The sequence below is a fragment of the Cynara cardunculus genome (assembly GCF_001531365.2).
Source record: "Cynara cardunculus var. scolymus isolate 2C chromosome LG 15, CcrdV1, whole genome shotgun sequence".
NCBI classification, from domain to species: Eukaryota; Viridiplantae; Streptophyta; class Magnoliopsida; order Asterales; family Asteraceae; genus Cynara; species Cynara cardunculus.
The window spans coordinates 3,994,321-4,011,913 of record NC_037542.1 but is presented as its reverse complement, the minus strand read 5'-3'; the positions used below and the strand labels follow the sequence as shown (position 1 = coordinate 4,011,913).

General features: G+C 36.4%; 1 protein-coding gene across 3 annotated transcripts in view; it reads right to left on the bottom strand.

Moving 5' to 3' along the window:
* The window catches only part of LOC112527314 (chromatin structure-remodeling complex protein BSH), a 17,924-nt gene extending 5,436 nt beyond the window's left edge, over positions 1–12,488 (bottom strand). The window contains exons 1-3 of one of the 3 annotated variants that reach the window (XM_025137887.1): positions 12,331–12,488; positions 11,856–11,960; positions 11,600–11,688 (exon numbers count right to left, since the gene is read on the bottom strand). In XM_025137887.1, the coding sequence (XP_024993655.1) occupies positions 11,600–11,688; positions 11,856–11,908 (142 nt within the window). In that variant the 5' untranslated portion in view covers positions 11,909–11,960; positions 12,331–12,488. The remainder of the gene's footprint in view (positions 1–11,599; positions 11,689–11,855; positions 11,961–12,330) is intronic. The other 2 variants (XM_025137888.1, XM_025137889.1) reach the window with 2 other exon arrangements.
* Between the last annotated feature and the right edge of the window lie 5,105 nt (positions 12,489–17,593).

Here is a 17,593-nt window from a genome sequence, read left to right as displayed (position 1 = left end):
CACCCAGCAAGATCAAAATATACCTAACCCTTCACAATACCCATCTCTCGAATACCCTTCTCTCCAAATTACCCAACACAAACAAATGGAACCAATTTTAGAGAATGGAGCCAATCTGTCCTCTTAGTGCTTAAGAGTAAAGGAAAGGCCGGATATGTCAACAGCGCAGCTTCCATGCCCGATCCTGATGATCCAAAATTCAGCACATGGGATGCTGAAAACTGCATTGTTATGGCATGGATAATTAACTCCATGGAGCCAGAATTGGTCGCACCTACCTATTCTGTAAGACTGCTCATGAAATTTGGAAGGCTGTCCAAGAGATCTATTTGGACATGGAAAATACCTCAGAATGCTTTGAGGTTAGATCCAAACTTCGCAAAATCGAACAAGGTCCAAAATCAGTCAGAGTATTATCACTCGTTGACTGAGTTGGCAAGAAATGGATTTATTCCATGAAACTAAATGGCACTGCACTGCTAATGGTGTTCAATTCTCCAAGATGGTGGAAAAAAGAACGTGTCTTTGACTTCCTACAAGGCCTCAAAAAAGACTTGGACGAAATCAAGGGAAGGCTACTGGGACAGAAACCATTCCCTATAATTCGGGAAGTTGTTGTTGAAGTTCGAAGGGAAGAAAGCAAAAAAGAGTCATGTTACTCAACTCCTCTACTGAGCCAAATGCATCCATACTCGATTCAGCCAGAGCAACTCACCAATCCGAGCCAAACAAGGGTCCAAAGAACCTGAAAAACAGAAAGGAAGGTGGAGAGCAATTATGGTGTGACCATTGTCGGAGAACAAATCACAACAGGGGAACATGCTGGAAACTCAATGGCAAACCGGCCGAATAGAAGCCAAGGAATCAAAGAGAGTCCACTAGAACTCTTGCAGCAGAAGCATCCTTTTACAACAATCAAAATGGCCATCTCAGCCTAATTCCTGACCAAATTAAGGTATTGCAAACCATTCTTAGCCACCAAAAGATCCGTACTAAATCAGAAACTACGACTTCCTCCTCAAGTGCATCGGTGGCTCATAAAGATACCAGCTTTTCTTCGTTCTTCACTAATGTTGAGACACATCGAGACTGGATTATTGACACAGGTGCGTCAGATCACATGAGTGGCAGTCAAAATACCTTCTCCACCTATGGGGTTGATATTCACATTACAGTGGCAGATGGTCAAACAGTAAAGGCTGAAGGTCGTGAGAATCTAGACATCTCAGAGCTAAACTTAAAATCAGTCCTACATGTTCCACACCTGAAATGCAATCTTGTTTCAATTAGTAAACTCACAGAAGACATAAATTGTGCAGTAACTTTTTATCCGTTCTTTGTGTGTTTTTCAGGTTTTATCTTCAAGGAAGATGATTGACAGTGGTGAGGAGTGTGATGGCCTCTATTTTCTCCATGACATGAGTTCCTCCTCACAATCTCCACCTCTTGAAAAAGTCTCATTATCAACTGTGTCTAACTCTGAACTTACTTTGTCGCATAAACGCCTCACTCATCCTAGTTTTCCTTACCTTAAAGCATTGTATCCCCACATATTCATCAATAAAGATGTTTCTAGTTATCATCGTGAATATTGCATTGTCGCTAAACAAACAAGAAAAAGCTATCTCCCTCATTCTTATCAACCAACAAAATCATTACATCTCATTCATAGTGACATATGTGGTCCAGCTCGAGAACACTTCCTTATGGGTCCAAGATGGTTATCACTTCCATTGATGATCATACTCGGGTTTGTTAAGTATACCTAATGAAAGTCAAATCAGAAGCAACAAGCATTTTCAAAAAAATTCATAAATATGTTTCCACTGTTTTCCAATCCCAAATCCAAATCCTTCGAAGTGACAATGGAAAAGAACATTTCACCCATGACTTGCCCCAGTACTCATGGAAAAGAGCATTTCACCCACCAACAAAATGTGGTTGCTGAATGCAAATACAAACACCTTTTAGAGGTAGCTCGATCCTTAACGTTTGCTACCAATGTTCCAAACAAATTTTGGGCCGAAGCTGTTCTCACAGCCGCCTATCTCATCAACAGATTGCCCTCAAAACCTCTAAAGTTTCGTACTTCTATCAGCTACCTTCTAGAAAGTTATCCCGCAACTCATCTCCTTCATTCTCTACCCCTCAAAGTTTTTGGTTGTGTGGCATTCATTCACAATCACAACCCTCATAGAGGTAAATTTGATCCTAAGGTAGTCAAATGCATCTTTGTATGGTACTCCTCCACATAAAAAGGTTACAAGTGTTACCATCCAACCTCTAGAAAGTTCTTAACATCATATGATGTCTCCTTTCTTGAAGATCAATCTTACTATCCCAATGGTTCTTTTCAGGAGGAGCATATACATGAAGAAACCCATTTTGATCCAACAATATCTCTTCCAATATCATTTTCCCATTTTGCCAGTCACAAGAACCACCTTCACCTCAACCTACACCTACTCCATTCTCCTCTATGAGACATGATCAAGGAGTACATCAAGGAGGAGAACCATCACCAATGAACCACTTAAGGTTTATTAGCCAACTGCTCCCGAAACTGCTTAATCATTGGAACCGGAGGCAAGTCCAGATTCCACAAAAGAAGGTGCGGAGTTGGGGGATGATCCAGATCTTCCAATCACCATCAGAAAAAAGAGAGTAAAAAAGTGCACTCAATACCCTTTGTCTACTCACTTAACCTATGCGAAATTGTCTCAAGAGTACAGGGCTTTACTGCAAAAGTTGATAGTATAGACCTTTGGACCCTTTGCCCGCCCGCCACTTGTGGAAACAAGCACCTTGAAAGGAATTTCCATTGCGAAGGATTCAATCCAACCACAGTTCCCCTACGGCTACCTTGATAGACATCCCAAAGAATGTTCATAGTGCTCTTCTTGATCCAAAATGGAAGGCTTTTGAAGAAGAAATGCATGCTCTCTTAAAGAATAATACTTGGGAAATAGTTGACATTCCACAAGGAAAAAGGTGGTTGGATTGCAGATGGATATTCACTGTGAAGTTCAAACCGAATGGAGAAGTAGGGAGATACAAGGCAAGACTAGTGGCTGAAGGATACACCAAAACATAGGGTATTGATTATGAAGGACGTTTGCTCCCGTAGCTAAGATGAACTTGTCGGAATGTACATTTTATGGAACAGGAGGAATCCCTAAAATTATGGAATATAGTTTCTATAATTATGGGATATTGTTACCTTCTTTATCGTTATCTTTTCTGTATATTTTCCTTGATGTCCTTGATTTAGTTTCCCTTTCTCTTGTAAATACCCTATATATAGGGCCTTGTATAATCAAAGGATAGAATGAAAATCATCATTCAATTAATCTTTCTTGTCATGGTACCAGAGCTTTAGGTTTCTCTCAGAAATCTAAAACCCTTATTCTATTTTATTTCAGTCTTAATCGCTCTTTCCAGCGTGCAACCTTCATCCTTGCAAGTGTTTCTGATCGAACAGCCTTAATTGTTGTATTTCCTTCGATTGAACGACCTTCTTTTTATTCTCTTTTCCAATTCCCCTTTCCTTCATCATGACAAAACCCACAAATAATGATACCACCATTGTTAAATCCTCCGATGAGTCCAGTTTTGTCCAAAAAATTGGAGATCTGCAGAATATTCGGGCACCCTACAGATTCAATCTGTCCGAGTTCGGGGGTAAAGAAACTCAGGAGAACAAAGATAGTCTTTGGTGCACTTACTACAACAAACCAAGACACTCAAAAGAACAATGCTAGAAATTAAATGGGAAACCACCCAACAAAGAATAGGGAAACCATAGTGGACAACAGAGTCGTGAATGGGGAACCATGGGGGGCAACAAAAGCCTCAATGGAGGCAGCAGAGATCTCAAGCACACATTGTTGAGCAATCCAAACTAGAGGAGAATTCAACAAGAGAAGAGTTCAACAACAAAGAAATTGAGAGGTTAAAGAATTTTTTGGGTTCTCTAGAGAAGTCATCAGGAACTTGCTCTTTAACTCTTTCACGTAAACCACCTTTTCCTTTTTGTCTGAATGCCTCAAGTAATAATCTTGTCAACTCATAAATAATAGATTCTGGTGTCACTGATCATGACACCTTTTTCCAATTTTTTTCATAATTACACTGCATGCCCTAACAACTGAAAGATTACAGTAGCCAATGGCTCATTAGCAATTGTTGCAGGCTTTGGAGATATACATATCACACCCAACCTTGTCTTAAAAAATGTCTTACATGTACCAAAACTGTCAGCCAGCCTTGTTTTAATCCAAAAACTTACCCATGATCTTAAATGTTGTGCTATTTTTTTCTCCTCATATTGTGTTTTTTAGGAACAAGACTCGAGGAAGAGGATTGGACTTGCTAAGGAAAGGAATAGCCTTTATCATCTTGAATCTTCCCTGAAAAGCAACGCTCCACCTTCATCCTTTCTCAGTTCATCTAATAAAGATACAATCTGCGTCTAGGTCACCCATCCTTTAGAGTTTTAAATGTCATGTTTCCTCATCTATTTCAAGGATTAGATATTTACGAGTTTCATTGTGATATTTGCGAATTGGCCAAACATACTCATGTTTCTTTTCCTATGAGTAATAAAAGGAGCTCTCTTCCATTCCAGTTAATTCATAGTGACATATGGGGACCTTCTAACATACCTAATGTTTCCGGGGATCGTTGGTTTGTATCCCTAATTGATGATTGCACTCGGGTTACATGGCTCTTCCTCCTTAAAAACAAATCCGAAGTTAGCACTGTTATACCTAGCTTCCACTCAATGATTCAAAACCAGTTTGGGGTCAAAATAAAGAGTTTCAGGACCGACAATGCCAAGGACTATTTCATCCGGATCTTATCCCCCTACTTTCAATCACAAGGCATTATCCATGATCCTTCATGTGTCAACACACCCCAACAAAATGGGGTGGCTGAAAGGAAAAATGGTCATTTACTTAACACTACCCGAGCATTGCTTTTCCAGGGAAATGTTCCTAAATCCTATTGGGAGGAAGTTGTCCTTACTTCCACACACATGATAAACAGGCTTCCTTCACGTACATTGGGAAATAAAACTCCCATGGAACTTCTTAATGACTTCTACCCTCTCTTCAGAACATCAAATGGTCGCACACCCAAGATTTTTGGGTGCATTGCCTTTGTTCACATCCACAACCAACATCAAAGCAAGCTAGACCCTCGAGCCATTAAGTGCGTCTTCCTTGGGTACTCATCCACTCAAAAAGGTTACAAATGCTACGATCCCTCATCCTACAAATTCTACATCTCCATTGATGTCACTTTCACATAAAACAAACCTTTTATCTCCAAGCCCTCTCTTCAGGGGGGGGGGGGGAAGAATGCGATGATGGAAGGTAGTCCTTGGGAAATTTTTGAACCACTCAAAAAACTTGACCTCCCAACTCGTAGTGTTGACTCCACATCAAAGTCCGTAGAGGAGGAACAAGTCGCATCCTAGTCATCCACCCCTCTAAATGAATCTGAACCATCCAATGAGCCAGATGAACCTGATTCAAACCCAAGTAGGGTCGATGTCTCCAATAAGTCTCCAAATCCTCCTCAAGTGTATACAAGAAGAAAGGTCGTTGCTACGCCAACACAAGTCTAAAACTACGACTCATGTCTTGGGAATGAGAACACGGTAAGAGTTGATCCACCTTTACACACACAACATGCTTCCACCGATACCGAAGATGATCTACCCAAGATGATCTACCCATTTCCAAGAGAAAAGAGACTAGAGAATGCTCTAAACGACCATTGTATCCATCATCTCACTATGTCTCTCTTGAATGCCTATCCCCAACCACAAAAGGTTCATTATGAGTCTAAATACCATTCCTATCCCTACCAATGTTTATGAGGCATTATCAAAAAGGGAATGGAGGGATGCTATGAAGGAGGAAATGAGTACATTAGGAAAGAATGAAGCATGGGAGATTGTTGATAAGCCGAAAAGAAAAAACATTGTTGATTGTAAACGGATCTTCACAACAAAATACAATGCTGATGGATCCCTTGAGAGATATAAGGCAAGGTTAGTGGCCAAAGGATACACACAAACTTATGGGGTTGACTGCCTAGAAACATTTGCTCCTGTTGCAAAGATGAACACCGTAAGAATTCTATTATCATCAGCTGCTAACCTAGGTTGGATCTTTTGCAGTATGATGTAAAGAATGCCTTTCTTCATGGAGATTTAAATGAAGAAATATACATGAGTATTCCCCCAGGTTTCAATGCTGACACGGGTAATAAGGTGTGCAAGCTAAGAAAAGCAAAGCACTCCACGAATTGAAACAATCTCCTAGGGCATGGTTTGGGAGATTTGCAAAAGTCATGAACGAGTCTGGGTATAAACAAAGTCAAGGGGATTGCACTCTCTTCATTAAGCACTCGTCCACAGGGGGAGTAACTGCTCTCCTTGTCTATGTTGATGACATCGTAGTCACAGGAAATGATGAGAGGGAAAAAATGGAATTAAAGGAAAGGTTGATGAAAGAATTCGAGATAAAAGAATTAGGAAGACTTAAATACTTCCTAGAAATTGAGGTGGCATACTCCAAGCAAGGGATCTTCGTATCTCAACAGAAGTATGTGACCAATTTATTGATAGAAACATGAAAGAATGGGTGTAAGCCAGTATCTACACCAATTGACCAGAACCATAAGTTGAGTGAAGCTAAAGAAGCACCGACGGTTGACAAGAGAATGTACCAGACGCTGGTTGGCAAATTGATATATCTTGCTCACACTCAGCTTACTCGGTGAGTGTAATTAGTCAGTTAATGCATGATCCAAGAGAACCTCATCTTCAAGCAACCTATAGGGTACTGTATTACCTGAAAGGTAATACAGAGAAGGGCATTCTATTTAAGAAGAATGAAACTCTTACTCTCGAAGCCTACACCGATGTTGATTACCCTGGTTCTAAATTGGATTATAGATCGACCTCAGAATATTGCATTTTCCTTGGAGGTAATCTGGTGACATGGAGAAGCAAGAAGCAAAATGTGGTGGCAATGTCTTCTATAGAACCAGAGTTTAGGGCCATTTCTCATGGATTATATCAGTTATTATGGTTGAAAATTATTATAAATGATTTACAAATCAAATGGGAAGGTCCTATGAAGCTCTATTGTGACAACAAGTCTGCTATTAATATTGCTCATAATCCTGTTCAACATGATAGGACAGCATATAGAAATAGATTGGCATTTCATTAAAGAGAAACTGGAACGAGGATTAGTGTGCCCTCAAAGAGTCAACTAGTTGATGTTCTAACAGAAGGCCTAAATTATTCGAGTTTTCATGGTCTTATTTTTAAGCTGGGATTGGAAGACATCTATTCCTCAGCTTGAGAGGGAGTGTCAAAATGTACATATTATAGACCAGGAGGAATCCCAATAATTATGGAATATAGTTTCTATAATTATGGAATATTGTTACCTTCTTTATCATTATCTTTCCTATATCTTTTCCATGATTTCCTTGATTTAGTTTCCCTATTATCTCTTGTAAATACCCTATATATAGGGCCTTGTATAATCAAAGGATAGAGTGAAAATCATTATTCAATTCATCTTTCTTGTCAGAACTCAATCAAGGTATTACTTTATCTTGCTACAAACCTTGATTGGGAAGTCTATCCACTAGACATAAGAAATGCCTTCCTAAATAGAGAACTGGAAGAGGAAGTATTCATGAAGATGCCTCCAGGGTGTCATGATGAAAAATACCAAGGTGTGTAGACTCAAAAAGTACATCTATGGACTAAAGCAGTCACCACGAGCTTGGTTCACCAGGTTTTGTTCGGTAATGAAGTCTCTTGGGTATAAACAAGGACAAGTAGACCACTAGTTGTTCATCAAGCAAGAAGAAAGTGGAAAGAGGGATATTCTCATTGTGTACGTGGATGATATGGTAATCACTGGTTATGACCAAGAAGAGATCAATAGGTTAAAAGCTCACTTAGAGATTCAATTTCAAGTTAAAGACCTGGGAGCATTGAAGTACTTCCTTGGAATGGAGGTTACTCGGAGCAAACAAGGAACATTTGTTACTCAAAGAAAATATACCCTTGATTTGCTATGGGAAACTGCAAAACTGTTTGCAAGCCTGCTGCTACACCATTGGAAAGAAATTGGAAGGAAAAGGTTATTAATGATGACACTCTAGGCGACCAGGGTAGATACAAAGATTGGTGGGAAAGCTAATATATCTCACATTCCCAAGGCTCGATACTACCCATAGTGTGAGTGTATTAAGTCAGTTTATCATTGTTCCACTAAAAGACATTTAGAAGCAGCTAACAGAATTTTAAAGTACCTCAAAGGAACTCTAGGCAAGGGAATTTTGTTTAAGAAAGGAAAGGAACAAGATGTAAATGGATTTGCAGATGCTGACTGGGGTGGATCAAAAGACAGTAAGTCCACAACAGGTTAATGCACAAAAGTATGGGGAAATCTAGTTACTTGGCGAAGCAAAAAGCAATCATTAGTGGCAAGAAACACTGCTGAGGCAGAGTACCGAGCAATTGCTCAAGGGGTCTGTGAACTAATCTGGATAGAGAAGCTTTTGAGAGACCTAAAGGTTCCTATAAACAGTCTATAAAGCTATATAGTCACAACAAATCAGCAAAAGGTATAGTTCACAACCCTATCCAGCATGATCGAATGAAGCATGTGAGAATCGATAGGAGTTCTATAAAAGAAATTGATTCAGGGACAAGTTTGATTTCCTATGTTCCATCAAAGCAGCAAAAAGTAGACATTCTTACTAAGGCACTCTCCAAATCAGATTTTGCAGCTTTAGTTGGTAAACTGGGAATGATTGATGATATCTATTCCACAGCTTGAGGAGGAGTGCTGGAAAGTATATTAGGAAGTTATGATGTGAATATTTTGTTGTAATAAGGAATCACTAATTGATTTCCTTAATCTTTTTTATTTCCCTTAATTCTTTCTCTTTTTAGCTAGCTCCTTGTCTATATATTGCTTGTATTCCCTATTTTGTAAAGATAACAAAGAAATAATATTTCTTGGCTTCTTTGTTCATTAACCAAAGAAATTGAGGTAGACCCCCTTATTAAACTAGTGCAACATGATATATAGGTAAAGGAAAAGATGCATGTGAGGTTTTTGTGACACGGGGGGTATTTACTATACAAGGGCATATTAGTGATCTAAAGACTTTAGGAGAATATGAATTTGTATATTGCTGTGTTGATAAATTACAATACTAGGAAGATATATATATATATATATATATATATATATATATATATGTATATATAGATATATAGAAATATAGATATACAAGAGAGAAAAAAGATGAGGACTATTCTAAAGCAACTCTCTATTGGAGTCTAACACTCTATTAGAGTCTATGTATAACAACTTAGCACCTTTCCTTATATTCGAATCTGTCTACATGATCCTTCACAATTCTGTTTTTATTCCAAAACTTTTTAAAGAATATCGTGACTGTGATTAGGGGCATTCGGGTGAACTAAGAAAGTACCAGAGGTTGGCATCAGAAAGGTTTTGGGCCGGGATGCGTCATTTGGTTGAATAGTATGTTCGGGCTTGGCGCAACCAACAACAAAGCGCATCGACTACTAATCTAGATAGGCTCCTTTATCCCCTACCTTTACCCGCACAAGTTTGGGAAGAATTAATGATGGATTTCATAGAGAGAGTCCCCCGATCGAATGGGTTCAACATACTGATTAGTCGTGGTGGATCAACTAACAAAGTTTGCCCATTTTTAGCACTAGAACATCCTTTAGTGCAACCTTAGTGGTTGCCTACTTGCCTTATTCATCAAGGAGCTAGTTCCCTTCAAGGTTCTAATATTGTCTCCAATCAAGACAAAGTGTTTATGAGCATTTTTTGGTGCAAGCTATTCCGCCTCCAGGGCGTGGTCATGTTGAGTAGTACAACATACCACCCCCAAACCAATGGTCAAACGGAAATCATTTACAAATCGGATGAGATATACCTATCTTGTTTCAGTCAATCCAGTCTGCGAAAATGGGTACAGTGGTTACTTTAGGCAGAATTGTCATACTTCAATTGCATGTACATCATTCAACGCACACTATCTGGTAGAGATCCACCCCGTCTCATCAAGCTCATCGGGTTCGGTCAATGAGCACAGCAACGGGTCGTTAGGTCAATGAAAGGAAGTTTTCTCAAGGGGAAGGACTTACCTGATTCCGAAGCTATTTGGGAAGTTTTTGCTACTATGCAACAGATTTTTTCCTGACTTCCACCTTGAGGACAATGTGGTTCTTTGAGGGCAGGGTAATGTTAAGCATCCACCAATCCGATTACTTATAGTGGGAGGAAAAGGCCAGGTCAGCATGGAGAAAAGGGTACCAAAGAATAGACTATTGCAACAGAGGTTTTGGTCAAGTTTGTTAGTAGGAGGGTATTTTGGGTAATACTTAGATTAATTGGCTATAGGATTTCCATAAATAGGGATGAGGAAGAAGAACATGGGATATGCAGAAAATGGAGTTCTTGTATGGAGATACTAGCCTCTCGAATTGCTAGAGTTCTTTTCTTTTTAATTCAATCAATCCAAGTTTGAGGACAATTTTCCCTTTGGTTTTGTTTTCTCATATAAAAAACCCACCGAGTTCATAACAGATCATCAAAGGTCCATTATGGGCAATGTGTGTTTTAAAACATCACTAGTTTCATGAGATCAAAGAGGCGGTAGGTGTTTTTCATTCTTCTGCCGCAGCAAAATGTTGCTTCATGGCTGATTACAGCTGCGAAATTAGTATGTCTACTTCGAGATCTAGATGCTGTTCAACTTCTCCAATAAGTAGTGATAGTGCTCCTGCTACGAATCCTGTTCATCATTTACGAACCAAACACACTGAAGTGAATTGCCATTTTAATTGTGAAAATAATACCCAACGGCTCATAACACCCCAGTTTTTTCTGTCCAGAGATCAACAGATATCTTCATAAATCTTGAGACGTTTTCTTCATTCTCACTTCCTGCAAGCCGGCAGTGTAATATATACACCTTGCCGACTTGTGGAAGATAAAAGAAAGAACAAAACAACAAATTAGTGGCAATGCAAGTGCATGAAAGTAGACAAGTAGTTAAGCATGTTCTCAATTGAGATAGTTTCTTATATTTGTCTACTATCTCTTAGTTTTTTCGTTATCATATTTATTTATATGTATCAGTCAGAAATTCCTCAAACTTGCTACTGTCTTTTCTTCTGGTCTTGCTTCATAAACTTCTCACAGGAATAAATTTCAGACTAGCTTGTTTCATGTCTGGAATGCTTCTGCAGTACTACACTGGTCTTCTCCAGGATGATATTGTATGTTTGCATGCCATTGTGCAACATTCATCCAAATTTTTTGTTGATTGCTGCTTAACACATGCACTAGAGTGCGCTTTACACTAACCAATATTCTTCACAATAGTACTATAAAAGTGTTAAACTTCTTCAATGCAGTAATTCAAGGGAATGCCAATCATAAACTATAACCAACAAAGGAAAAATAAGAAAAATAAAGTAACATCAACAGCATCTATGTATTACCAGAAGGGTTCCAAGTAAATGTATCCCTGAACCTCTGACCATCTATATCGATATCAAGACGAATGGGAACCAGATTGTCAGCAGTTGGACTGCATTTCAAATGGTTAACTGGTTACATATCCTTACAAATTTACCAGCAGTAACTGAATAGACAAAAAGCCAAAGATGAAAATATCAAATTGATTTTTCAAAGTAGGAGATTAAAGAAAGCCCTATGGACAACAGGAATCTTTCAGATCACAGAGACTGAACTTACATTCTGAACTTAACTGGGTTTCTTAACGAACTCCATGCTGGATGCGGCTTCATATTGTAATATGCCGCTCTGATGTCCACAAGATTGAATGAGAGTGAGTTTTAGCTGTCATAGAAAGAGTGTTTGTAATGCCAATCACATAAATAAACAATACTCAGCAAGTTATCATACAGACAAGATACAAACAAATATCCTCCTAAAAAACACCAAACAATAATGATTCCATAATTCACCTGCAATAAACAGTTGTTCAGCAAGACGCTTTAAGCAATGTACTTAGTTCCCGGATTTATATTTACGCATTCATAAATCTTAATTCCACTAATCCGTAGTTCTAAATAAATCCAAATTATCTAGTCTCAGTATTTTCACTGAAGAAACTAGCCCCGCGTTTCAACCGACTTCAATTTCGAAACCACATAATTAGGAGTATAAAGAAAATCTGCGATAAATGTTAAAGAAATTGATAGCTCACCCACGTCAAAGCGCCGAAATCTGATGTTTATGCGTGAGCTCGAAAGGTCCGAACGGATTTCGATAGCAGGGTTTCTCTGGAAAACGTTCTCTATGGTGGGAAGCTTGGGACAAATTGAAATTGATGAATTAGGATTTAGGTATACGTCGACTTCAAATAGTTATTTTACCAAAAGAGCATTTTACAGATTTAGTCCTTGTGGTTTTAATTTTTTCTTGGCCATAGTCCCCAGAATTTGTTTATTCCAAGATAGTCCCTAGAGTTTGCATTTTCGTTTTGTTGTTTTATAAAATTCGTATAAAATAGATGGATAATCCAAATGAGATGATTCTAAAACTAATAGTTTTATCACATATCATATTACAATTTTCATTTAGATAGTATCTTTTGTATTGACATTTAAGTGGGATAAAAATGTTCACGAAAATGAGAGCCAAAAGTTGTTAAAAGTCGGAACGAAATTATATAAAGTTCAGTGTTGAGTCGATTTCTCAATGCATATTCGGTTGTCCTATTTGAAGTTTAAGTTGTTTATAAACATGTAGGACCTAAGTAGTATATTAGTAGAATTATGATATGATTTTACGTCGTTTAAATAATAACCAATTTGCGCATTCGTTAGGCACGCAAGCAAGTCGAACTTGACCGTGAATCTCATTTGATCGTGCTTTACTTCTGTTTTCTGTCTAAGGTACGGATTTCACTTTCTTTAACTTTTGGGCAACTAGTTGTTTTAGTTGGCCTTCGTAATGGTGGTTCACCACTTTGTGATTGATCGCTTAAAAGTGGTCAATAAATTACATGTATGTGTGTGTGTGTGTGTATATATATATATATATATATATATATAAACTCTTGAATCTTTATCGTGAATACTTGAGTTTAGTCCATTGAACTGTATGTTTGAATCTTTCAAGTTTATTAAATTGATTATCATATTTTGAAGTAGTTTCGAGTTTTATGAAGTATGTATTATTATTTCAAGTTTATATTATAATCTGTTCACTGAGCCACGTGCTCAGTCGTGTTCTTGTTTTTAACACGACAGGTTCCAAGTGATACTGATAGGGACGAGACTTGAAATCGAACGTTTAATTTTCAGAGTTTGTAAACTCGTTTGTAGATATATTATATTCTAAGCTTGTAAATAGTTGCTAGAATGTAATATTTTGGGTTGTAAAGCATGTTTCAAAAGTTAATTTACGTTTAGAGTTTATTAGTAGCTCTGTTATGTTTGTGTCTTTGAATTAAGTCTCGTTAGTGACACCGTCCGTTCCGGACCACGGGACGGGGGATGTTACAATGTCGCCCTCGTCCATCGCTTCTTCATCTCCAACACCGACTCTTAATAAAAAATCTGAAAACCACGGATCAGTGCATGCTCAAATATTGAACGTTAACCATATCTTTTTAATCGTTGACCAAAGTGGTGACATCCGTAAGCTGGAATATAAAATTTTGTGCTTAGGTTCCATGCCTCACGACTGGTAATACTTGTCTAAAATTAACCCCCAAACCATTATCTTTCCGCCAAATGGGGGTGTCATCTCTATGATGTCTTGTATTGTTCGATTGAGCGCCTCAACCGCTTGCCTATTTGTCATCAGTATTCTAACGGCATCTGCTTCTGGCATGTGTGATTCTAACACGGTTGTAGTTAACTTCGTAGAACTCAAAAAATAATCGAATATACATTTTTGATAAAATGGAATATGTAAATAATAAAATAGAATATTTAAAAATAAAAGCAACTTGTTACGTACTTTCAATTGTACGAGTAGGCAAATTGATGAGTTTAACTTGAGATTCATATATTATAGAATTATCTACAATTGCACGGCTATCTCCATAAAACGGAATCGTGTCGAATCATACAACTTCATCTTTATTATATTTTTCCTATTATGAGTAATAAAAATGTTAGTTACTATGATAATTTGTTAATTGGTTAATAATATACACACTTACGGTCCATCTTGGAGAAATATTTCAAAGCATCCAAATCGCAAATAACCATGAGTTCGGAAACATCTTACTCGTCGACCTATGATGATTTTCTTAACAACATCTAACAAAAATTATCATATTTTAAAAATTAGATTTACGTTATCAAACATGATTTCATTGTTTTCAAAATATAAATGTATCAAATATTTTAGATGTACCGATCATGAATTTTCGTGTACTCCGATCTTTTACAAGAATTCTTATAGAAGACGCCAACAGATGGAACGAAAACCCATTTTCGACATCCCCACCAACGGTATGAATGTTGTGTTTCAGCAAATTAGGATGTAAAATTCATTGATTGTGAGCATATAACCTTCGTTTCTCACATCACCATGATTATATTCAATTCCGAAACGACTCAAAGAGAAAACGCCTCCCACCAAGTTCATTTGGTTGTATATTTGAATTAAAGGGATATGATGAACAATTGCTACCATTTTTCTCGTCTAAAATATAATAAAATAAATTTTAAATAAGTTTAAATTTCTTTTACCATGCAATTAAAATGTGAATATTTTTAACTTGTGTTTTGATCAATTAAAAAAAATGAGTAGTTTTTGCTCCTAACATCTTCCCAAACGAARTCCACACAAACTTTTGTCAAGCTCCATCGTGCATGTACTTCGTTTAACGATGAAAACTCATCAACATTATATGGAGTGTTTATTTCTACAAGTTTGTTACACTAATCAGAATCTATTTGAAATATATAAATATATGCTTATAATAAAAATATTAGGCAACATCTATATATATTTAAATTTTTTTGAGAAGAAAATGTTGTTGTTGAGCAACATATATCATACAAAGGACCAAACAATAGCTGATTTCGTAATCCCAAAAAAGTCATCTTTTAAGTAAGACATGCACATTAACTTTAACAATTCAGTTTGAACCTGTCTATTTTATCAAAAATAGTTGTCTAACTAAACTTGTCATTTTAACGAGTTAAATGGTTCGAGTTTGATGAATCATCTCATCCCTCAACAGCTCTAATGTATACAAGCGTAGATGTGTAGTATGCATAATTCAAATGGAAGATTGGTCCAAATATTCTCATAGTCCTGCTTATTTAGTTGTGTTAGTATATTTGTGAATGACTTATAATGAAGGTTCAAGAACTTGGAAACAATGGCCTTATGGTTATTTCTTAAAACCCAAAAAAGAAACAGAGCATGGAAATCCTTGATGTTATATATATATATATATATATATATATATATACTTTTACAGATTTCTTGATACTATTATTTTATATGGGTATTGCTGGATGGAGGACCTTCTTCTGCATTTTCTGATTTAGATTCCTTAATATGTTAAAGGTATATGGCTGATTGTCACTCTTGAAAACTAAACAGATACCTTAATATGTTAGCTATCAGTTCATTCATTTTTTTGCATTTTTTATCAGACCAAGGAAAATGGATTAACAAAAAAGAGAGGCTAAAAAAGTACTATTATAAAAGGCAGAATTTGGTGCATCCACGTGACCATATTGTTGGTTTTCGTATAAAGCAAGGTACCTTACTACCTAGAGCTAAATCGAGCTAGAGCAAAATGGAACAGAGTAGAAGAGAGCAACTTCAACCTATATGATGGAGCCGATGTTTCCTGTAAAGTTAAATAGAAAAAACGAAACAGGGGTAGTGAACTACATAATAAATCGAGTATACAGTGTTTATGAAGATCCAAAATAGAGGTGGTGCACTACAAAATCAAAATCAAAATCAAAATAAAACTCAAACTCAACTTGTTACCTAGAGCTGAAGTTGAAGGATATGGGAGCTTGGGAGCTTACATCTGATGTTGGGTTTAAAAAATGAAAAAAAAAAAATCCAAACCTCCTACAACTTATTATATGCTACAACTAATTTGGATCCACTGAATACAACTATCCTAGTATGCTTGATACATCAAACCAGTGAGGAAAAAAAGCCTCTTCTTTAAAAGTAACATCTGTAAGTGACCTCTTCAGAAAAGCTGTTTCCTTCCCCAAGTTTGATGATACGTCATATATGATATATATGAATTTGGGAAGAGGAAAAAGAGTGACTAAGAAACTAACTCTTTGACCTTCCCTGATAGAAAGCAGGAAAGGGAAACGTTTAAGAATTTTTTTTTTTTTTTGAAAAAGAAACATTGGTGTTTACCATATTTGTTGTTGGAGAGTTCAAAAAGCTTGCATCAATGACTTGTACCTAACGCATCATAATTAGTAATTAAGAGATTTTCAGTTTTCATGCCTCAAAAAGCAGTACTCTATGCTTGTTATGTTGTAATTAAGATTTTGATGTAAATGGATATTAAGATAGTATAGATATATATATTTAGAAAGAGACGGTTGATATTTAAGATATTTTTAAATATATTTTCAAAACACACCCCTCAACTTATTTACCCTAAAACTTTTCTTATATAGAATCCGCTTATCACAAAAATCCTGAAAAAAAGAGGTTTTAATAAAGTTATGTAAAAAAAAAAATATGTATTATATTGATTCTAGTGTTAATCATATCTAGTTTGATTTGAACTTACATAAATAAAAAATTGAATATATATATATATATATATATATATAAGCGGTTAAATGCAAACCACTTAATTTGTACAAACCGTGCAAACCACCCTCATCTGTCGATTTCATTGTTTAATCTTACGAAATTTTTTCATGAAATTGTTTAATCCTGTGAAAGTGTTTCATATAATACTTTTTTGATGAATTTGTTTCATATATGATTATGAAATTGTTTCATATAATACTTAATGAACTGTTTCATGTGTTTATCTAAAATTAAAATAATGAAGATGATAATATCCATGATTAACATTCTCCACAATAAAAATGATTAACCAACCTCTCATAATTACAAAAAAATGAACAAAATGAAAAATTATGATTGGTTGAATGAGGTTTGTACAGTTTGTACAAATAACGTGGTTTGCAAAGTAAACCTCCCCCCTCTCTCTCTACCTCTCTCTCTACATATATATGAATTGTAATTTACTTCTATTCATTATACATATTATTATATTGATTGTAATTAGTTATATATTAATTATAGTTTTAATTGTATATGCATTGATTGTCATAATTTTTATTTTACGTTTTAATTATAGTTATATCTATACTATATTATAAAGCATTTGGCTAAAACTCTTAAAAACTCTTAAACTCTTAAAACTCTTAAAGACAACATCTATTGCTAATGGTACAACCTGTTAAAGCCATCCCTAAACCCGTTCATCCCTAAAC